Genomic DNA, 19,513 nt, shown 5'->3' with positions numbered 1-19,513 from the left:
TGTATCAGGGTCACTCTATGGATTTGGAGATTCTGAATCAAATAATTGCTGCTTCATAGTAAAGTTAAGGAAGTTATAGATACAATGAGGGGGACTGAAGTAATATTGGAGGAAAAGGAGGGCAATTAATGTAAGAATCCCTACCATGGACCAAGTGCTTTACATATATCTTATCCATATCTGTTGACTATTGGTTCCAGGACTCCCCACAGATACCAAAAGCCACAGATGCTCAAGTCCCTTATAAAAAATACTATAGTACTTGTATATGGGCTTCCCTGGTTGCTCAGTGGTAAAGAATACACCTGTTTGATCCTTGGGTAGGGAAGATCACCTGGAGAAGGAAATGGCAACCCACTCCAGTATTCTTGCCTGGGAAATCCCATGGACAGAGGAGCCTGGCAGGCTACAGTCCATGGGGTCACAAAGAGTCTGACACAACTTAACAACTAAATAAGTACTTGGATATAATCTACATACAACTTCCTGTATACTTTAAATCATCTCTGAATTACTTGCAATGCCTAACACAATGTAAATATTATGTAGTTGCTGGTAGCATGACAAATTCAAGTTCTGCCTTTTTGGAACTTTCTGGAATTTAAAAAAAAAAAAAAACAAACAAATTTTCAATTCATGGTTGGTTGAATCCATGGATATAAAGCCGATAGATATGGATGGATGATAGAACTTCCTCCTCCATATAAGCAAGGTATAGTGAAGTGAAGTCGCTCAGTCGTGCCCGACTCTTTGCGACCCCATGGACAGTAGCCTGCACCAAGCTCCCCTGTCCATGGGATTTTCTAGGCAAGAGTACTGGAGTGGATTGCCATTTCCTTCTCCAGGGAATCTTCCCAACCCAGGGATCGAACCCAGGTCTCCCACATTGTAGACAAGACACTTTACCGTCTGAGCCACCAGGGAAGTCTAAGCAAGGTGTAACTAACTTCATTTTACAGAGCTAAACTGAAGATCGGAGAGCTTATATAATTTGCCTAGAATTACACTATTTGCACGTGGAGAAGCCAAGTTTTCCTTTATGTCCACTGAGGTAGATAGTGGCACACTGAAACTGCCTTCTACCAGGTCATGAGAGTCAATTGTTATTTTTGAAAGACTTTTGCCAGCAGTTTGCTAAACATGGACATTGTTATTATATCAAAAACAGATGTAATAACTACTGAAAAGATAATTTCAAAAGTATTTTACTACAGTTTTACTATTAGCTATGATTTTAAGGTTTTTACATTATGTCTCTATTATAAAAATATTACATCATGGTGTCATTCTGTAGATATTTTTCCAACCCTGTATTCAGTAACATCCCTTGGTACCTTAACATCTGCCATAATGAGACCAATGACACCATGATACCAATGACACAATGAGATTTGTCAAGTGATCCAAATTAGGGGTTGAGCTATTTTTTTGTTGTTGTTGATGATCTAGACTTAAGAAAAATGATGGATAAATGGAAAAGGATATTAAACATTAAAACTTATATTAAAAATTAAAAAATAAAATATATGTCATGTCTGTAGTCATTAAATTGTAAATAGTGCCAAAAAAATTAACAGAATTTTCTTTCAGGATTCCAAAATTATTACCTATTTCAACAAAAGAGTTACTTTTACTGTATTATAATAAATAAAAATATCAACCCATTTTTATGTCAGAATAATACTTAGAATATTATAATAATACAGCTCCATTTGTTAAATCATGATTGAATTGCAGCCATAGGCTGGCTACATATACGAGACTTTGGCAAAAAAACTGAAAGCATTCTATGAGAAGAAATTGATTATATGGAGTTTACAATAAAATGTATTCTATAATTTATTACTATTTGTAAATTTTGTGATAAAAATTCATTTCAGCTACCAACATAGCACTAAATATATAAATAGTGAAGCCACCAAAGTATTATGTAACAAGCCTGAATAGAAACATGGGGAAGCTTTTGCAAGGTAACAAATGGAATCTATTGTATAAATACGTAAAATAAATACATAAAGATAGGAAGGTTTATGTGGAACTAAAAGGAGTTTTGTGAGTAGGGGAGATGATATACAACTTGTATACAGTACAAGGAGGTAAATATGAGAAACAGAAATACATAACAAAAGTCTGTTATTCCCTAGAAGAATATCTGTAATGTTTCTTAATATCAATCATGAAATATTTTAGAAAGGAAGGGTAGGAGGTGATGTCACAGAATACAGTATTACAAACAAGGTTCCTTTGCTACCACCACAGTAAACAAGTTTGTTTTTAAATTTCTGCCCCTAGAATTACAAAACTCAATGTAATATTTCCCTTTCTCCAATAGCAGATTATTGTATTGCCTTATTTTTTCATTAATTTTCACTTACTCTAAATTTTAGCACACATACTGGTGAGTTTAGTACAAAATGTCATCGTTTCAAAGTCAGTAGAAATTCCTTGGGAAAAGCAAAGTTTCTCCAAATCAAAACAAACATAAAAACAAATAAAAATATCTTTTGGGTAGTTCATTTTGTGACTAAGAATATTTGTAAAAGTATGCCTGTCTTTTCCCAGGAATGTATGAGAAAATCTTCCTGTAAATTTCAAGCACAACCAAGTTGCTTCCCAAATTGGCCATTTGCACTCCAGGGCTAGAGCTGAAAGTGCACAGAATTGCCTGAGTAATTCGATTGCAGGCAGAATCGACGCGAGTGTGAATGCTGGCCTGGTCAAAGGTTGGCCCTTAGGCTGCAACTTAAATCAATTTGGGGTAAGCTAAGTTTGATTACATTTTCAGTGATGAAGGTTTCAAAAGCAATTTTGAGCTTGCCTATTCAGAGGCTGTTTGGTTTTATCTTGAACCTATATTTCTGATTAGAGAAGCATCTATCTAGCTACCTGCTCTGGAGATGATTAAGTTCCAAAGTTGAGGAACAATGAGAGAAAAAGAGGAAAAAAAGAGGGAATGATTCAGAGACAAACCAAAAACAGCAGATGAAAGCCTATCACTAATAATATATGAATCAGTAGTGGTTTATTTTATTTGTTTAAAAATTTATATAAGACTAAGAGGGAGAAAGACTCAGGGAGCTAGCCAACAGGAAAAATAATTATATATGGAAGATTATTATGATAATGATACACGACAGTCTAAGAATATTTTGCCTTATAAGACTTTTTCTTTCAGGTGCTGCTGGCAGGAGGGATGTTGGGAAAATACAGGTGGTTTGAAGTATGTAGCTAAATGGGTGTAAGAAAGGATGTCAAATATGGACTCCAACAGTCAATGTGCTAGCTTAAGAGACACGAACCCTTTCAATTTATCATTTTCCAGCAGAGTCACGCCTGCAGAGTTGTTATGCAACCATAGCTTATGCAACTATTCCTAAAAACATGTTTACTCAATTAAATAGTTTGATTATATATCTTATCAACATTTGGGTAAGCATGCTATTAGACCATAAACTATAGTGCTCCAAGAAGTTATGATTTCTTTTTTTTTAGAAAATATAAATTTCCCCACAGGAATGACCACTCACTCTTAAAACATAGGCTATTATCCTGCCAGTTTTAGGAAAATATGTTGCTACATCTTGTTTTATGAAGTATTTTAGAAAACTTGTAATTTCTCCTAAGTGGACTGAGTGGTGATTCTAATGGTTCTTTGACAAGAATTATGACTTGCCTCACTAATTATGCTGTTCCATATATGCACTAACTGGATTGATTTTTTTAAAAAAAATTATACCTATTGAAAATATCCAGCCATGCCAGAGATGAAATAACATTTGCATACCAGGCAGTCTTGCTTGATTTATTCAAATCTTACTTAAATATATACTGGGCAGATACCTAATTTGTGTCTTGGGAGAGAAATCCCAACTGAATAATATTTATAAGGAAGGAAATCTAGCCTATGCTGAACAGACACATTCAATGAGGACATGTGATTTCCAGTCCCGTCTTTAGCAGTTTTATGGCTACTAAAACAGAATTTACAGTTCTTTAGAGAAAGGGTGGCCCATTGAAATATCATTGCTGGCACAATTAATTCTTTCTCTTTTTTCCTTTATCTGGAGCATCAAAAACAGGAAAAAAAAAAAAAGCTAATTTCACTTTCCTTTTCTTTTTGATGACTCTATTAATTATGCTTCACATTGCCTGAGGAGAAATGGTAAATTTAATACTAATAGCACTAGGCACCTCATAATTACCATTTTTTTCACACCTATCCCTGGATCTTATATCTGGGGCCCCATTTACATTTTTCAGATAGAGAAATCACAGGGCAGAAGTGGAGGTAGGAGAGCAGCTCAGACAGGTACCACCTCATGTGCTCAAACCATTAGATCAGCCTTCAAATCTAGTCACAGCTTCAGGGAAAACAAGGCATGCTGGGAAAATATTCTCTAAGACACTTAGAAATAATAGGAGGGGAAATCTCTCACCTCTGTCAGAGAAAAGACTAGCAAAGGCTTTACTGAAGGTGGGGCTGCTAATATATTTTCTTTAGGCTGGAAATGTTGGCGTGTTCCCATTTTTACAAAGTCTTAATAGGGACAACTCCCATATATACAGAGGGTCACATTTTGACCTAAGTTGTTATAGGGTTAGAGCTTTGTGAAATAAAATAGCAAGCAAGGAGGTCTAGTCTCATGCTTTTTCACAGGTTATTGGCCAACAGAATTGAAACTGTGAACATAAAGGAAATTTCCCTGGAGAGTGAAATTCTTTGTACAGATGACAAAATAATTAGACCAGCAGTGCCATTAGCTAAACTTTATGGAAACTCACCAAAGAGAAAAACACATTAAAGTACAATTTTTTTCTGTCAATAAAAAATAATTTCAAATTCAATGACAAAAAATTGTAGAGAAGGGAAAAATATTGTATTTCTACTTCAAGAAGTAAGCACAACTGTTTTTAACAACAATCCATAAATACTTCTTTTTAAAAACATATAGATTTCTTAGAATCTTAAAGCATTACAGATGAAAGAGAATTTAGAGATTAGATATTCTATTTCCCCATCTTTAAATAATGAAGCTGAGGCCAGAGTATTAAGTGTTTTGCCTAAGAACCCGTCCAAGTAAGGGCCAGACCCTAAATTCTCTGCCTCTTAGGCTAGAGCTCCTAATAAAAATTTGTGGTTAAATTTGAAACACTTTTTGATCTTTTCAGTACCTAATTTCCACAAGCCTGCTACATTTCAAGGCTGATCACTGACAACAGCAAACACCAAAGCTCCCTTTTCACTTTAGGCGTTTACTGACCCTTTGTCAGCTATAGGAAGTATATGCTGTTTCAGTAGCTTGAGGAGGCAGCTGTCAACTCCCTCTTAACCTGAGAGGAACATATCAGTAATTAATTTTGTACAACCCTCTCTATAAACCTGATCTTTTTTTTATATATATCATTACAAGTGAACACTTATATGCATGGCTGATTTAATTAATAATTCTAATAAAAAGATGATATCATAGCAATATACATAGGCACATTAATAAATTAATCTAAAAAACCAGTGAAGTTCTTGGATATCCAGTGAGATCAAGTTACAGAGTTATTGAGGTTATATAGATCCAAACTTCTATAGGTTTACTTTTCAATGTTTGGATTATATATAACCGAGAGGAAAGAAAAGCAAATTAGCATTTAATGACCACTGGCTCTGGATTAGATGCTGTATACACCATTTTACATATCTTATCTCAATAAATCATCTCAACAACCCTATAAGAATGAGTCATTTTCCCTATTTTATAGGTGAGACAACTGAGGTTTAAAGACTGAGTTTGAGAGAACTGTCCAGCATCCTGCATGGAGGATTCTGGTTTCAACTCAGATCTGTTTGATTCCAAAGTTTTTGGTGGATGGCCTAGAGATTGGAAAGAACATGGGCACAAGAGTAGAAAAAAGTAAGTTCTAGATCTCCTGTAACAACATACAATATTGGGTTCTCAGTCACCTTCTTTGGGACCTAGTCCACTCCCATACAGAGTAAAAGGACAGTGTAGGCTGAAAGTTTTCAAACCTAATTTTCTTAAATTCTATACCTTTCTGACAGGCCTCTGGGTCACTGTGCAGTGTAATATGAAAGAAAAAAATAAGATTTTGGAAACATTTTTCAGATTTATCTCCAAATCAGCTAAATGAATTCCAATTTTGTCTTTGTTATATACTACACTCCAGCATTCTTGCCTGAAGAATCCCTGTGGACAGAGGAGCCTGGCAGGCTGCAGTTGAAGGGGTCACAAAGAGTCAGACATGACTGAGCAATTAAGCACACACATATATTAATCGTTTGCATAAGGTTTTAGTTTGGGAAAGGAAAGAATCCATTGCTTTAAAAAGTTTGAAAAAGTTGACTAGCTAATAACTTCAGCTCTGTTAGCATCTGTATTTGGTTCTCATTAGCAGCAGTTTGCCCCACTCCAGATTTTCTTGCCTGGAAAATCCCATGGACAGAGGAGTCTGGTAGGCTGCAGTCCATGAGGTAGCTAAGAGTTGGACACGACTGAACGACTTCACTTTGACTTTTCACTTTCATGCATTGGAGAAGGAAATGGCAACCCACTCCAGTATTCTTGCCTGGAGAATCCCAGGGATGGGGGAGCCTGGTGGGCTGCCGTCTATGGGGTTGCACAGAGTTGGACACGACTGAAGTGACTTAGCAGCAGCAGCAGCAGTTTGGGGTTTCCCTGGTAGCTCAGCTGGTAAAGAATCTGTCTGTAATGCAGGAGACCCTGGTTCGATTCCTGTGTTTGGAAGATACCCTGGAGGAGGGATAGGCTACCCACTCCAGTATTCTTAGGCTTCCCTCAAGGCTCAAATTGTAAAGAATCTGCCTGCGATGTGGGAGACCTGGTTTCTGCAGGGAGCCAGCACGGGAGTTCCCACTCATGACAAAGGTCATGCGGAGAGGATCTGACATGCAAAGGTGAATCAGAACTTGAGAGGCCCTCTGGACCTGCCCGAATATCTACCCCCAAACCAAAATCTGTCTGTTTTACTATTTCACGACTTTCACCAACTCTTCTGACATTAACAGGGGGCTATCCCCTACCACCTTTCTCTGAAGAAAATCAACTTAGAGCTCTAGTTAATAAGTCTCCTGGGCATAATAGGAGTGTTTCAATTCAAACCCCTCTGATGACTTTCTAGCTTGCCTGACAGGTTTGTTCAGACTCTTGCAGCTACGCATGTGATTGTTCACAGCCTCCCAACCACGAGAGGCACGAGAGGCATGGGAAGCTTAAGATATTCTAACAATGCAGAGCTTCTCAGAGAGTTAAAATTGTTAGAATAGAACTAGTAGAGGATTTCTTTGTTGAGTTAATGCATGCTGCCAAGTTTCCATATCCCTTACCTACTGTGTCCCTGGGAGTGTATTGATTAATATAGTTGGTATATAGAAATGTAAGTAGTAGCTTTAATGTTTGTAACCTTGGACCCTTGAGTTAATTCTTTTGTTGTTATAGCCCACCACACTTTTGCCCTATAGGAATGCAACTTTATCTAATGCTTTCAGAGGGCGGCGCCTGACTTTAGAATAATCACCTTTAGAGAAAATATGTTTTCTGATTGACTAATTATTATTCATAAGAAAGGGTCATAAAATGTTAACAGGCCTCCTGGCCAGAAGATGATGTAAATCACCTAAAGCCTTTGCTTATGATAAGTTTGCAGAAAGAAAGCCCGGCTTTGATACAGAGTCAAGGACTGCTGACCTTGCATGACTCTACACTCCCTATTATCCTCTATGCACAACTTAAGGTATAAAAGCTACTTTAGAAAATAAAGTTGTGGGCCATGCTCATCAGGCTTGGTCTCCCCGTGTCATTCTTGCTTCCTTTTCTCTCCTTTTCTTCTCTGTTCTTCCTTAAGGATGAATGTTGGGAGCGTGGGGGCTGTCTGAGACCACTTACTTGCCTGGGCTTCTAAGACCCACTTGAGAAGGTGCCCAGGGTGGGGTATCTTCCGTGATTTGAGAGAGCGCCTGAGGTCTCCGTGGTCAGAGCAAGTTCGGTGTCACGAACTTTATTAGTTTCCCACGTAAACTAGTCAGGTCAAGCCTCTGATTTCTCTGTTGTGTTATCCTTTTCGCCAACGCCGTCCTCCCGAGGGAATCCCTGGATCCAACCGGGGCTGGACCCCAGCAGGGTTCGATCCCTGGGTAGCGAAGATCCCCGGGAGGAGGGCATGGCAGCCCACTCCAATATTCTTACCTGGAGAATCCCCATGGACAGAGGAGCCTGGCAGACTACAGTCTATGGGGTCACAAAGAGTTAGACATGACCGAGTGACTAAGCACAGCACAGCACAAGCAATTTGATGAACTGGATCGCCACAGCTTTCAATGGTTGTTCTACTTCAGCTAGTTAATATACATTTGACTTTGTCCAAACTGTCCATAATACATTGATGCATGCCCAAAGGTCTTTGATATTTAGTCCTCTTCAAAATCATTTGGCCTTCTCAAATATGCTCAAGGATATTTTGAACAGGGCCAAATGTCAAGGAAATTTTACTGTGGATCAACGGTTTTGTGGATGTTCTGTACAGAATCAAATGGCCTATAAGCCTTCACAGTGTTGGATATCATCGTTCAAGTATGGTGTCCATTTTGTATGTAATCTTCTTGAGAATACACACAGGATACAGGTATAAGTTAAGAAAGCCTTCCTCAGTAATCAGTGCAAAGAAATAAGAGGAACACAATAGAATGGGAAAGGCTAGAGATCTCTTCAAGAAAATGAGAGATACCAAGGGCACATATCATTCAAAGATAGGCACAATAAAAAACAGAAATGGTATGGACCTAACAGAAGCAGAAGACATTAAGAAGAGGTGGCAAGGATACACAGAAGAACTATGCAAAAAGATCTTCACGACCCAGAAAATCATGATGGTGTGATCACTCACCTAGAGCCAGACATCCTAGAATGTGAAGTCAAGTGGGCCTTATGAAGCATCGCTATGAACAAAGCTAGTGGAGGTGATGGAATTCCAGTTGAGCTATTTCAAATCCTAAAAGATGATACTGTGAAAGTGGTGAATTCAATATGCCAGCAAATTTGGAAAATTCACCAGTGGCCACAAAACTGGAAAAGGTTAGTTTTCATTCTAATCCCAAAGAAAAGCAATGCCAAATAATGCTCAAACTACAACATAATCGCACTCATCTCACATGTTAGCAAAGTAATGCTCAAAATTCTCCAACCAGGCTTCAGCACTATGTGAACTGGGAACTTCCAGATGTTTAAGCTGGTTTTAGAAAAGGCAGAGGAACCAGACATCAAATTGCCAGTCTGTTGGATCATCAAATAAGAAAAAGAGTTCCAGAAAAACCTCTATGTCTGCTTTATTGACTATGCCAAAGCCTTTGACTGTATGGATCACAACAAACTGGAAAATTCTGAAAGAGTTGGGAATAACCAGACCACCTGACCTGACTCCTGAGAAATCTGTATGCAGGTCAAGAAGCGAGAGTTAGAACTGGACATGGAACAACAGACTGGTTCCAAATTGGGAAAGGTGTAAATCAAGGCTGTATATTGTCATACTGCTTATTTAACTTATATGCAGGGTACATCATGTGAAACGCCAGGCTGGATGAAGTACAAGCTGGAATCAAGACTGCTGGGAGAAATATCAATAACCTCAGATATGCAGATGACACCACCCTTATGGCATAAAGTGAAAAAGAACTAAAGAGCCTCTTGATGAAAGTGAAAGAGGAGAGTGAAAAAGTTGGCTTAAAATTCAACATTCAGAATACAAAGATCATGGCATCCGGTCCCATCACTTCATGGCAAAGAGATGGGGAAACAGTGGAAACAGTGTCAGACTTTATTTTTTTGGGCTCCAAAATCAGTGCAGATGGTGACTGCAGCCATGAAATTAAAAGACGCTTGCTCCTTGGAAAAAGCTATGACCAACCTAGACAGCATATTAAAAAGCAGAGATATTACTTTGCCAACAAAGGTCCATCTAGTCAAAGCTATGCTTTTTCTAGTAGTCGTGTATGGATGTGAGAGTTGGACTATAAAGAATGCTGAGTGCTGAAGATTGATGCTTTTGAACTGTGGTGTTGGAGAAAAATCTTGAGAGTCCCTTGGACTGCAAGGAGATCCAATATGTCAATCCTAAAGGAATATATTTTGGAAGGACTGATGCTAAAGGTGAAACTCCAATACTTTGGCCACCTGATGCAAAGAACTGACTCATTTGAAAAGACCGTAATGCTGGGAAAGATTGAAGGTGGGAGGAGAAGGGGATGACAGAGGATGAGATGGTTGAATGGCATCACCAACTCGATGGACATATGTTTGAGTAAGCTCTGGGAGTTGGTGATGGACAGGGAAGCTTGGCGTGCTGCAGTCCATGGGGTCACAAAGAGTCAGACACAACTGAGCATACAAGGTCAGGGAGCATAAATTCCTCTGCTTCACTCATACTCTGTTTTGTTGGATTTGTATATATCCATTACTTGTATGATGATTATGACTGTGCATGTATATTTCACTTTGGTTGAGTGTCATCTAATAGGCCAATTTAGCTATATCAAAATCTACCTATATCCTCAAGCCTAATTTTTGTCAAATACTTATTACTAGAGCATCCAGGAAAGGGTTTCCATTAACATCATAAAGCTGTGAGGATAAAGCAAGTTGACTCACATAGCATGCTATCTTTAATAACCACCAAGTCTAAATTTATTACTGCCTCTTTCAACCAAAATGAAAACCCTATCTCTTTTAAGTTGCAGGAGGGGAGATCAATTTCAATATAAAATATGAATCATTCAGATTTGTGGTTTTACCTTTCACATGGAACCAAGGTTCATTATAACAGGCAAAAGTAACAGCTCATACAGTTGCTTAGTGGCATGTGGGGACATTTGAAGCAAGCAGAGAGCTTAAATATTACTTACAAGGGCACAGCTGGTTCCATATTCAACAAATCAGTCAAAAAATAAAGTTTGCCTGCATCAGTCAGATCTAAACAGGGAAAAACTTTTATGTACACACATTCTTACTTTCTCCAAAAGTCTCTCCCATTTTCCCTTTGGATAACAGTTACTGACTTTTCTTTTTTTATAATTTGAAAGAGGAGGTATCATCAAATTAAATAGACTTGGAAGAAATAGTCTCTAAAATGAGAGATTTTTCAGAAAGTTAAATAGCACTTGATTATAAAAGCATTTAAAATTGGACTTTGTTATTGTCTCCACAGTGTTGCTAAGGGAGGGAAAGACAGTTTTGGTGAGTCCTTTGAATATCTGATGTGTAATATTTCAGAAGCAATAACTTTGTTAGCTGAATAAATGAATGTACATGTATATGTGTGCACCTGTGCCCCGCCCCCCAGCACACACATACAAGAAAGGAAGGAGAGAGGTCCCTACAGCATCATTAGGGCCTATATTCTAGCAAAATATTTGACACCACACTTTAAGAAACATAGTAAAAAGTGACTTGGCAATTATATGTTGTAACAAAATGTATTGTTATCTGAGACTGTAAGAGAAGATTTTGTTAATAGCAAAGCTTGAGTTGTTCCAAACATTTTCACATATTAGGTCTCATGTGAAGACTTTTAAACCAAAGCTATGTAAATGTTGGACTATAAAGAAAGCTGAGCACCAAAGAATTGATGCTTTTGAACTGTGGTGTTGGAGAAAAATCTTGAGAGTCCCTTGGACTGCAAGGAGATCCAACCAGTCCATCCTAAAGGAAATCAATCCTGAATATTCACTGGAAGGACTGATGCTAAAGCTGAAACTCCAATACTTTGGCCACCTGATGCAAAGAGCTGACTCATTTGAAAAGACCCTGATGCTGGGAAAGATTGAGGGCAGGAGGAGAAGGGGATGACAGAGGATGAGATGGTTGGATGGCATCACTGACTCAATGGACATGGGTTTGCGTGGACTCCGCGAGTTGGTGATGGATAGAGAGGCCTGGCGTGCTGTGGTTCATGGGCTGCAAAGAGTCAGACACGACTGAGTGACTTCAACTGATGTAAATGTTAAGTACATTGTTTATATAGATTTCTTCCTTCTTAACTATCTTTCCTTATCTCCCATTAGATTGTGAGTCTTTTAATACATGTCCTATAATCAAAGCAGGAAACAAAGTATATACGTGTTCTACTTATGAAAATGACTTTTATTGGTTATGAGATTACTAATCCAATGATGATGTACATTTGATAAATTAGACCTATAGATGGCAGGATGGGACCATCTTGTTCATATTCTTTAAGGAGCAGACCTAGAGGAATCATCTCCTTTAGTTGCTCACGTTCAGGGAGCAAAACACACACACACACACACACACTTAAAAATAATAATAAACTCCCCATAATTCTGAATCCCCAAGTTTTTACTTAATAAGGAATTTTGCTATGAATAGTTGACATGCTGTCATCCATCATTAAGTTTGTTAAAGCACTGTTCCCGGAGGCTGATCTACAGTGATCTGCAGAATATTCTTTTTTGCTCTCACACTCTTTCTGTCTCTTTCTCTACCTCTCTCTCACGAAGACTTTTTAGAATGCAGACACATTTCAGAAATATCTGGACAGGTAATCTAGAGAATGAGGGATTCATTGTATACTAGCTCTCCCATAGTTTTTTCACTGTAAATTTTACTTTCCTCTTACTTGAGGAAGTATTTACTCTCTACCTGAAGTAATTCTATTGATGAAATTACTGAAATCTCAGCTTAAAATTACAGCTCCTCTTACAATTACAGTCTAGAGCCTATGGGCCATGGTAAGCTAAAGAATTTAAATTGACTTCATATTAAATCAAAGCTGTTTATTGCTTCTTGGGGACCAAAGAAAGATGTGAGAAAAGAGGCCAAGAAACTAGAATGAGGGAAGCTTGAAAAAAAGCAAGAAGCCTGTTGAGTATCATTCACCAAAGACTGGGGTGCTGCATCTTTGTGGGTCAGGAAGTTGTTGATATACAGCGGACTACTGGGCCTACTGATCAGAAAAGAAGCTCACAACAGGCCAGCTGCTGAGGCATCAAGGCAGAGGGATCATCAGCTACACTAGGCAGAGAATATCTGAAAATCTGTGTTCTTCCTTTCAGATCCTAGCCTATAGAAAGAGTAGTTTATTGCACATGTTTTTGCTCATCTTTTCACTCTACATGGCCTTTATGTGAAATTTTATTTACTCTCATACTGGAAACTACCACATCCATGCTGGTACTTCCAAATCATATCTCCATTCTGGACTTAAGTACAGCTACCCACTGGACATTGCCTCCAACTGACTATGTCTAAAATTAAACACATTTCTCTCTTTCAATATTCACCTTCTCCCCCAGTAAAAAAGGGGTTAATCCTCTTCTTACATTCTAGCCTGGTTAATGATATCCAAAGTAAACTGAAGTAGTTATCTAGATTTTCACAATTCCATTCCTATTGCCTTCAGATTTGGTCATTAGCTCCTCTGTCCTAATTATCTCTGTCATCCCTATAATTCTTTTTGTGCAATTATCTTCTTGTAAGTCTAATACTTGGGTGTAGCCCTCCACATTGCCTAGGAAAGTATTTCAGAAATTAAATCTGTTTATATCCATCCTTTATTACAAGGATTCAATGCCTCTCCAAAACTAGAAGGATAAAGTCCAAACTCACCTTCAGGCCCTTTCTGTCCTAAGTCTACCACCTTGTCCAGCCTCATCTCTCAACACTCTCTTCTTCCTTTTTCTCTAACCATATTAAACTACTACTAGGTCTTCAAATGTATCAGATTGTTTCATTCTGCTATGCCTTTACATGAGCTGTTCTATACAGGAGTATTTTTCTCCCTCCCATTCCCACACCCAGGCTCAACCCAATCACATCCTTGTCTCAAGGGTTTTCTCTATAAATTGCCCTGAATCATTAAGACTGAGTGTCTCATTCTTTCATTTGTGACACTGTACATTGTGCTCATGATTATTGTTGAATGAACTCTACAAAGTTCTGCCTTTGAAAATATGACAACAGTGAATAAAATAATATTTTGAAGTTGTAACTTAGTTATAATTCATACAGCGATATTACCTACTCTAGATGACAGTCCTTTCATGGTCCTCAAAATAGATTAAGAGCCTCTTCTCTGCCCTTGTACTCTACTGTTGACTATACTGCACTAGAGTTATCTGCTTCTGTACTCCTCTTCTTATTCATCTGAGGACTCTTTGAGAATGAAGTTCCCATTCTATGAATAATTTTCTTTCCAACATCTAGCACAGTGCTTCATATATTGTGGGCAGTCTATATATTTGATGGATAACTATTGCTACTGATAAAATGTTGGAGCCTCATAATAGAACAATTGCTTTACTTCTGTCTTTATGCTTTAAATCTGGATGTCTGAACTTCTATGCTGCAAACATCATATTTAATCTGGAATTAGTCCTACAAAGTATGGTTCACATACAGAGCAAGGGATGAAGCTAAGTTATAGCCAGAGTTGAGACATTATATCAAATTTACGTGCCTTCTCCCTTGATTACCAATGACAACTTACTACCTAAACCCTCAGTAAAGTACTGGTCAATCAGTCATCAAATAAGCTCAGCCATCTGTATATATAGTTTTTGAAAGCAACTGAACTGAGTATTCTTGGGAGGTGTGATATAATAACAATGGGTAACATATATTACATACATCATCCCACTTAATTTTTATCCTAAAGTGGGAGTTATCCAGGAGTCATGTACGGATGTGAGAGGTGGACCATAAAGAAGGCTGAGTGCCAAAGAATTGATGCTTTTGAACTGTGGTGCTGGAGAAGATTCTTGAGATTCCTTGGAGAACAAGGAAATCAAACCATTCAATCCTAAAGGAAATCAACCCTGAATACTCATTGGAAGGACTGATGCTGAAGCTGAAGTTCCAGTACTTTGGCCACCTGATGCAAAGAGCTGACTCATTGGAAAAGACCCTGATGCTGGGAAAGACTGAAGGCAGAAGGAGAAGAGGGCAACAGAGGATGAGATGATTGGATGGCATCACTGATTCAATGGACATGAACTTGGGCCAACTCTGGGAGATGGTGAGGAACAGAGGGGCCTGGCATGCTGCAGTCCATGGAGTCATAAAGAGTGGACATGACGGTGACTGAACAACAATGGAGTGGGAGCTGTTATTGCCCTTACTTTACAAATGAATTAACTGAAGCTTTGGCATTTACTCAAGATCATATAACTATATGTGATGAAACTGTGGTTCAAATTATGACCTGCTTGACTTCCATTATGTGTGAAACATAGACACACAAACATTTATACATAAAAAAGTGCTACATTCCTTTTTTGTGGTCTTAGTTATGGCAAGACTCTAAACTACAACTTCTTGACTTTTTCCTTCTTGATGATCTGGAAAATGTAGGTTATTACACATAAGAAGTAGAGTTTAATAGAATCGGGATTTATTCTAAATAGTTTTGGATAGGGACCTGATTCTCAGTGACTGAAACTCAATGTAGTGTTTGCTATGCATAAGCACTATGAAGGGAAACTCACATTTTTGATTAACTCTCTGAGCATATTAATATGCATGGATACAAATCATAATAATATGAATTTCTCTATTCATGGCTTGTTTCATATATCATTATTTACACAAATGGCAGACTCTTTGGAGTCTAATTCCTTTCTCCTGGATTGGAAGATTAGCACTTTGGTTTTACACTCCCCTGACTATAAGAAGGGCTGATATTCAATAACAGGTTAAAAAAAATTAGCAGGTCATGGGCCAACATTAGATCAGCTTAGGACCGACCACTTCTTTTGGATCAGTTTAGAGGTTGAAGGCTCTCCCATCTACAGACCTTGTGAAGATATGAAAGGAATTCTTATCGAGGGGAAACCAGCTTCACATGAACTTTTAAAAAAGCTGTCTTTCTCTACATAGTTTGAAGATTCATAGTGCCTGTATTGGAGAATGGTACCATACCAAAGAGTTTTAAAATCCCGTAAAAATGTATGTTCGAATGTCTCTGAGTCTCACTTTTAAAAATATTTCAGCCAAACATTAACCTCATTCATCTTTCATAAACTTAAAATTTTATATCTGGTGTATGTTGCCCATTTCTAACCATTTATTAAAAACAGTTTTTATACATTCAGCAATAGCACCTTAAATTACTAAAATTTATATTAAAAAAAAAGCTAAGAAAGGCAAACATGTTACATGTAGAGGTTTATCTTTCAATAATATGTTGCAAATGATACTGGTTTTATGTTTAGCACAGTGAGAAACAGTGAAACATAGAAGTTAAAACCTGGGACTCTGAAATTAGACTGTTGATCAGGTTTGTGCTTTGTCACTTATTAGCCATTTGACTTTGACCAAGCTTTTAATTTCCCTTCATTTTAGTTTCCTCATCTGTAAGAAGAGAATTTTAGAATTTACCTTTTATGGTAGTGTGAGAATTAAAAGAACAAATTCATATAAAGATATTGGAACAGATTCATTTAAAGATATTATCTGGTTTACAGTAAGTTCACAAATAAGTATTACCATCACTGTAATATTCCTTTATATAACTGGAGATTAAAATATACTTTGCACAGCTAAATCTCAGTCTATTCACTCATTAATTAACTGTCTATTCAAACACTGTTTAATTCACTTATTCACTAAATAAGTTGTCTATGTGAATATCAGACATAGTTTAATATTGTCTATGAAATATTAGACACCATGCTTAGTGATATGGGAGAATTAATCAGACATTGATTCTGTCTTCTCAACAAACATAATTTGGTAGAGAGATACAAACTATGCAAAAATAATTATTGTAAAAAATAGAAACTCTTAGTGCAATAAGAGTTTCAGGTGAGGTCACACAAGAGTTTTGAATATACAGGCATTTCTTCAAACTTCCAGGGTTAAGTTCAAAACTATAGACAAAATTTGCATATTATGTCTTTCTTAATGAATTTCAATCAAATTGTTCTAGTTATCCTTAGCACTTCTATACACAGAAAGTCAGCAACAAAGGAAGATCATCAGAGTCCATTCTGAAGATACCATGTTTAGAAGCCTTTTCAGCAGTGCATTATATCCAGATGACTGTGCTAAGGTTGCCAGAGTAAAACAAACAAATAAATGACATTTGTTTCTAATTTGTTACACTCATTAATGCTTCAGTTTTGAAAATCAGAGTGTGATTTAGAAATTTAAGTAGCAAAAATTAATGTGTTATTAAGCCTTAAATTTTTCTTTACTTGGTTTAATTCATTTACCTTTTCAGGTTCTTGAATATTTAAACAATTTAAAATATTAATAACATTACAAAAGAAGTATCAATATTTACATTAACTTGGAATTCACACTGCTGTATAATATTTGCAATGTTATTATTCATAATTACACTAAGTAAATAATCTTCATGGAAGAAACTTAAGCAAGTATATTATACTTTGACTATTTTGTGGCAAGCAATGCATTTCTTTCAGAGTAGGGGGTACTAAGAAATACTTTATAATATTGAACTGAAATAATACATGATGTGATTTTTTAAAAGTGTATATAGGACAAATCATCTTAAATTATTATTTTCTATTAACAACCAACTGATATATTTTATTTAACAATAGAGATTCTTAAATCTTGGTAATTCAGAGTTCATAAATCATGAAACTTATTTAATATTTTTAAGTAGTAGGAGTATTATATATCCCGTTCCTCATTTCTGCAAAATAGAAACAATCATGTCTGTGATGAACTCATAATATTTGCCTTTTTCAGAGAGCGCTTACTATCAAAGGATGACAGCATAAATATACATATGTCAGGTTACCATAAAAACATAAACTATCAAAGATAAGAATGGTTTAGATAACTGTACAACTAAAAAGACAGCATATTCTCTGGAGTCTTCTTTGAACATTTTGAGTAACATTCCACTTCAAAATCAGGAATATTTTATGGTTATAACAACTCTTGAACAACAGCTTCTAAAAAGTACTAAAACTAATTGAAAAAGTTAAAATATAATTCTCTACTTTCCCCTAATCCCTGTGTTTGGTCTTCTTTTTTTTCATTTCTTGTCCTTAGGAACTAAGATACATTAGAACTAAAGTACCTATTTACGTAAAACCTTATGTTCTTTTTCAAAATACAGTTTTGAGTAAAAACATTACCTATATGGATAAAATATTTTGTCCATCATCATTTACTCACTATTATATCATTTACTCACTATTATACCTTGGTCATGGTGAAATTCTCACTATTTCAAAATATCTAGAGAAAGTCAACCAAGAGTAAATTCAATCCAGATTAATTTATGCTTAAATATAATGAATTTTTGAAAACAAAACAAAACTAAGTTCTACCAACCAACCATCATCAGTCAGAAGACATCTTTAGTGGATCCTATTATTTATGTAACATTCTCCTTTTCTCAGATCTAAAATATTTTTCTAAGCACATATGTAATTCTATAGGGATTATCAAATTCTCCAACATCCAGATTATTTGGGGGCCAAATTTCCTCTGTGTAAGGAACATGACACATCAGGCTGAGCTCATAGACAGGAACCAAAAGGCCCTGGGAGCATTTTGGTAATTCTGTGTTACTTACGGCTGAGAGGCAGGCTCGCGTTGGTTGTGCCTAGCTTGTTGACAGCCACACAAGTATAGTTGCCGAAGTGCTCCTGTGTCACATTGGTAACAGTGAGAATAGATCTTGTGCTAAAATTTTGAATGATAATTCCTTGTTGGCCATTGAAGAGCCTAAAAGACAAAATAAACTCTAGGTAAATATGTATTGTGAATACCATTTTCATTTTTATCTAGATGGGGTTGTCATGGTAACCCATAGACAGTTTTGACCATGCTGCTGTTAGCATATAACATGATAACAATGTAATTATATTTTCCTTACAGTAGTAGATACCAGGGAAGGGAAACTGTATGACAGTGGCAGACTGTTCCTATGGGATTATCTGTGCTATATAACAAACCAGACTTAGATAACCACATGTCCTGTCCATACATTGATTTGTATTTTAGAAAATTAAACACATTACAGCAATGGCATCTCAACTGTTAAAGCCAAGGAAAAGTAAAAGGGATTAAATATAATGATTCCATTAAAAACACAAACTCCTGATTTCTAAAAAGTTGACCAGAATATGTCTGTGTACTAAGTTGCTTTAGTTGTGTCTGACTCTTTGCCATCCTATGGACTGTAGCCCACCAAGCTCCTCTGTCCATAGGATTCTCCAGACAAGAATACTGGAGTGGACTGAAATGCCCTCCGCCAGGGAATCTTCCTGATTGAGGAATCGAACCCAAGTCTTTCATGTTTCCTGCATCGGCAGGGGCGGGTTCTTTAACACTAGCGCCACCTGGTGAGGCCTAGGCTATTTCAAATGATAGTTTTAGATAACTTTCATCATGAAAGTTAATCCTATAGCTGTGGTAGGATGGTTCTGAGTCCAGACTCAACACTTTACTGCTACTTTACTGTAGGTACAACCCAAATAGATGACTTGTTA

At 36.9% G+C, this 19,513-nt stretch overlaps 1 protein-coding gene across 1 annotated transcript in view; it reads right to left on the bottom strand.

Moving 5' to 3' along the window:
• NEGR1 (neuronal growth regulator 1) overlaps positions 1–19,513 on the bottom strand; it is a 1,042,362-nt gene that overhangs the window by 202,532 nt on the left and 820,317 nt on the right. Inside the window, exon 6 of the mRNA XM_010848743.1 lies at positions 18,595–18,746. Coding sequence (XP_010847045.1) covers positions 18,595–18,746 — 152 coding nt within the window. The remainder of the gene's footprint in view (positions 1–18,594; positions 18,747–19,513) is intronic.

Source organism: Bison bison, unplaced genomic scaffold (genome assembly GCF_000754665.1).
Source record: "Bison bison bison isolate TAMUID 2011002044 unplaced genomic scaffold, Bison_UMD1.0 scf7180017864271, whole genome shotgun sequence".
NCBI classification, from domain to species: domain Eukaryota; kingdom Metazoa; phylum Chordata; class Mammalia; order Artiodactyla; family Bovidae; genus Bison; species Bison bison.
Note: the sequence above shows the minus strand (reverse complement) of the source record. Positions and strands in the feature narration are given on the sequence as shown.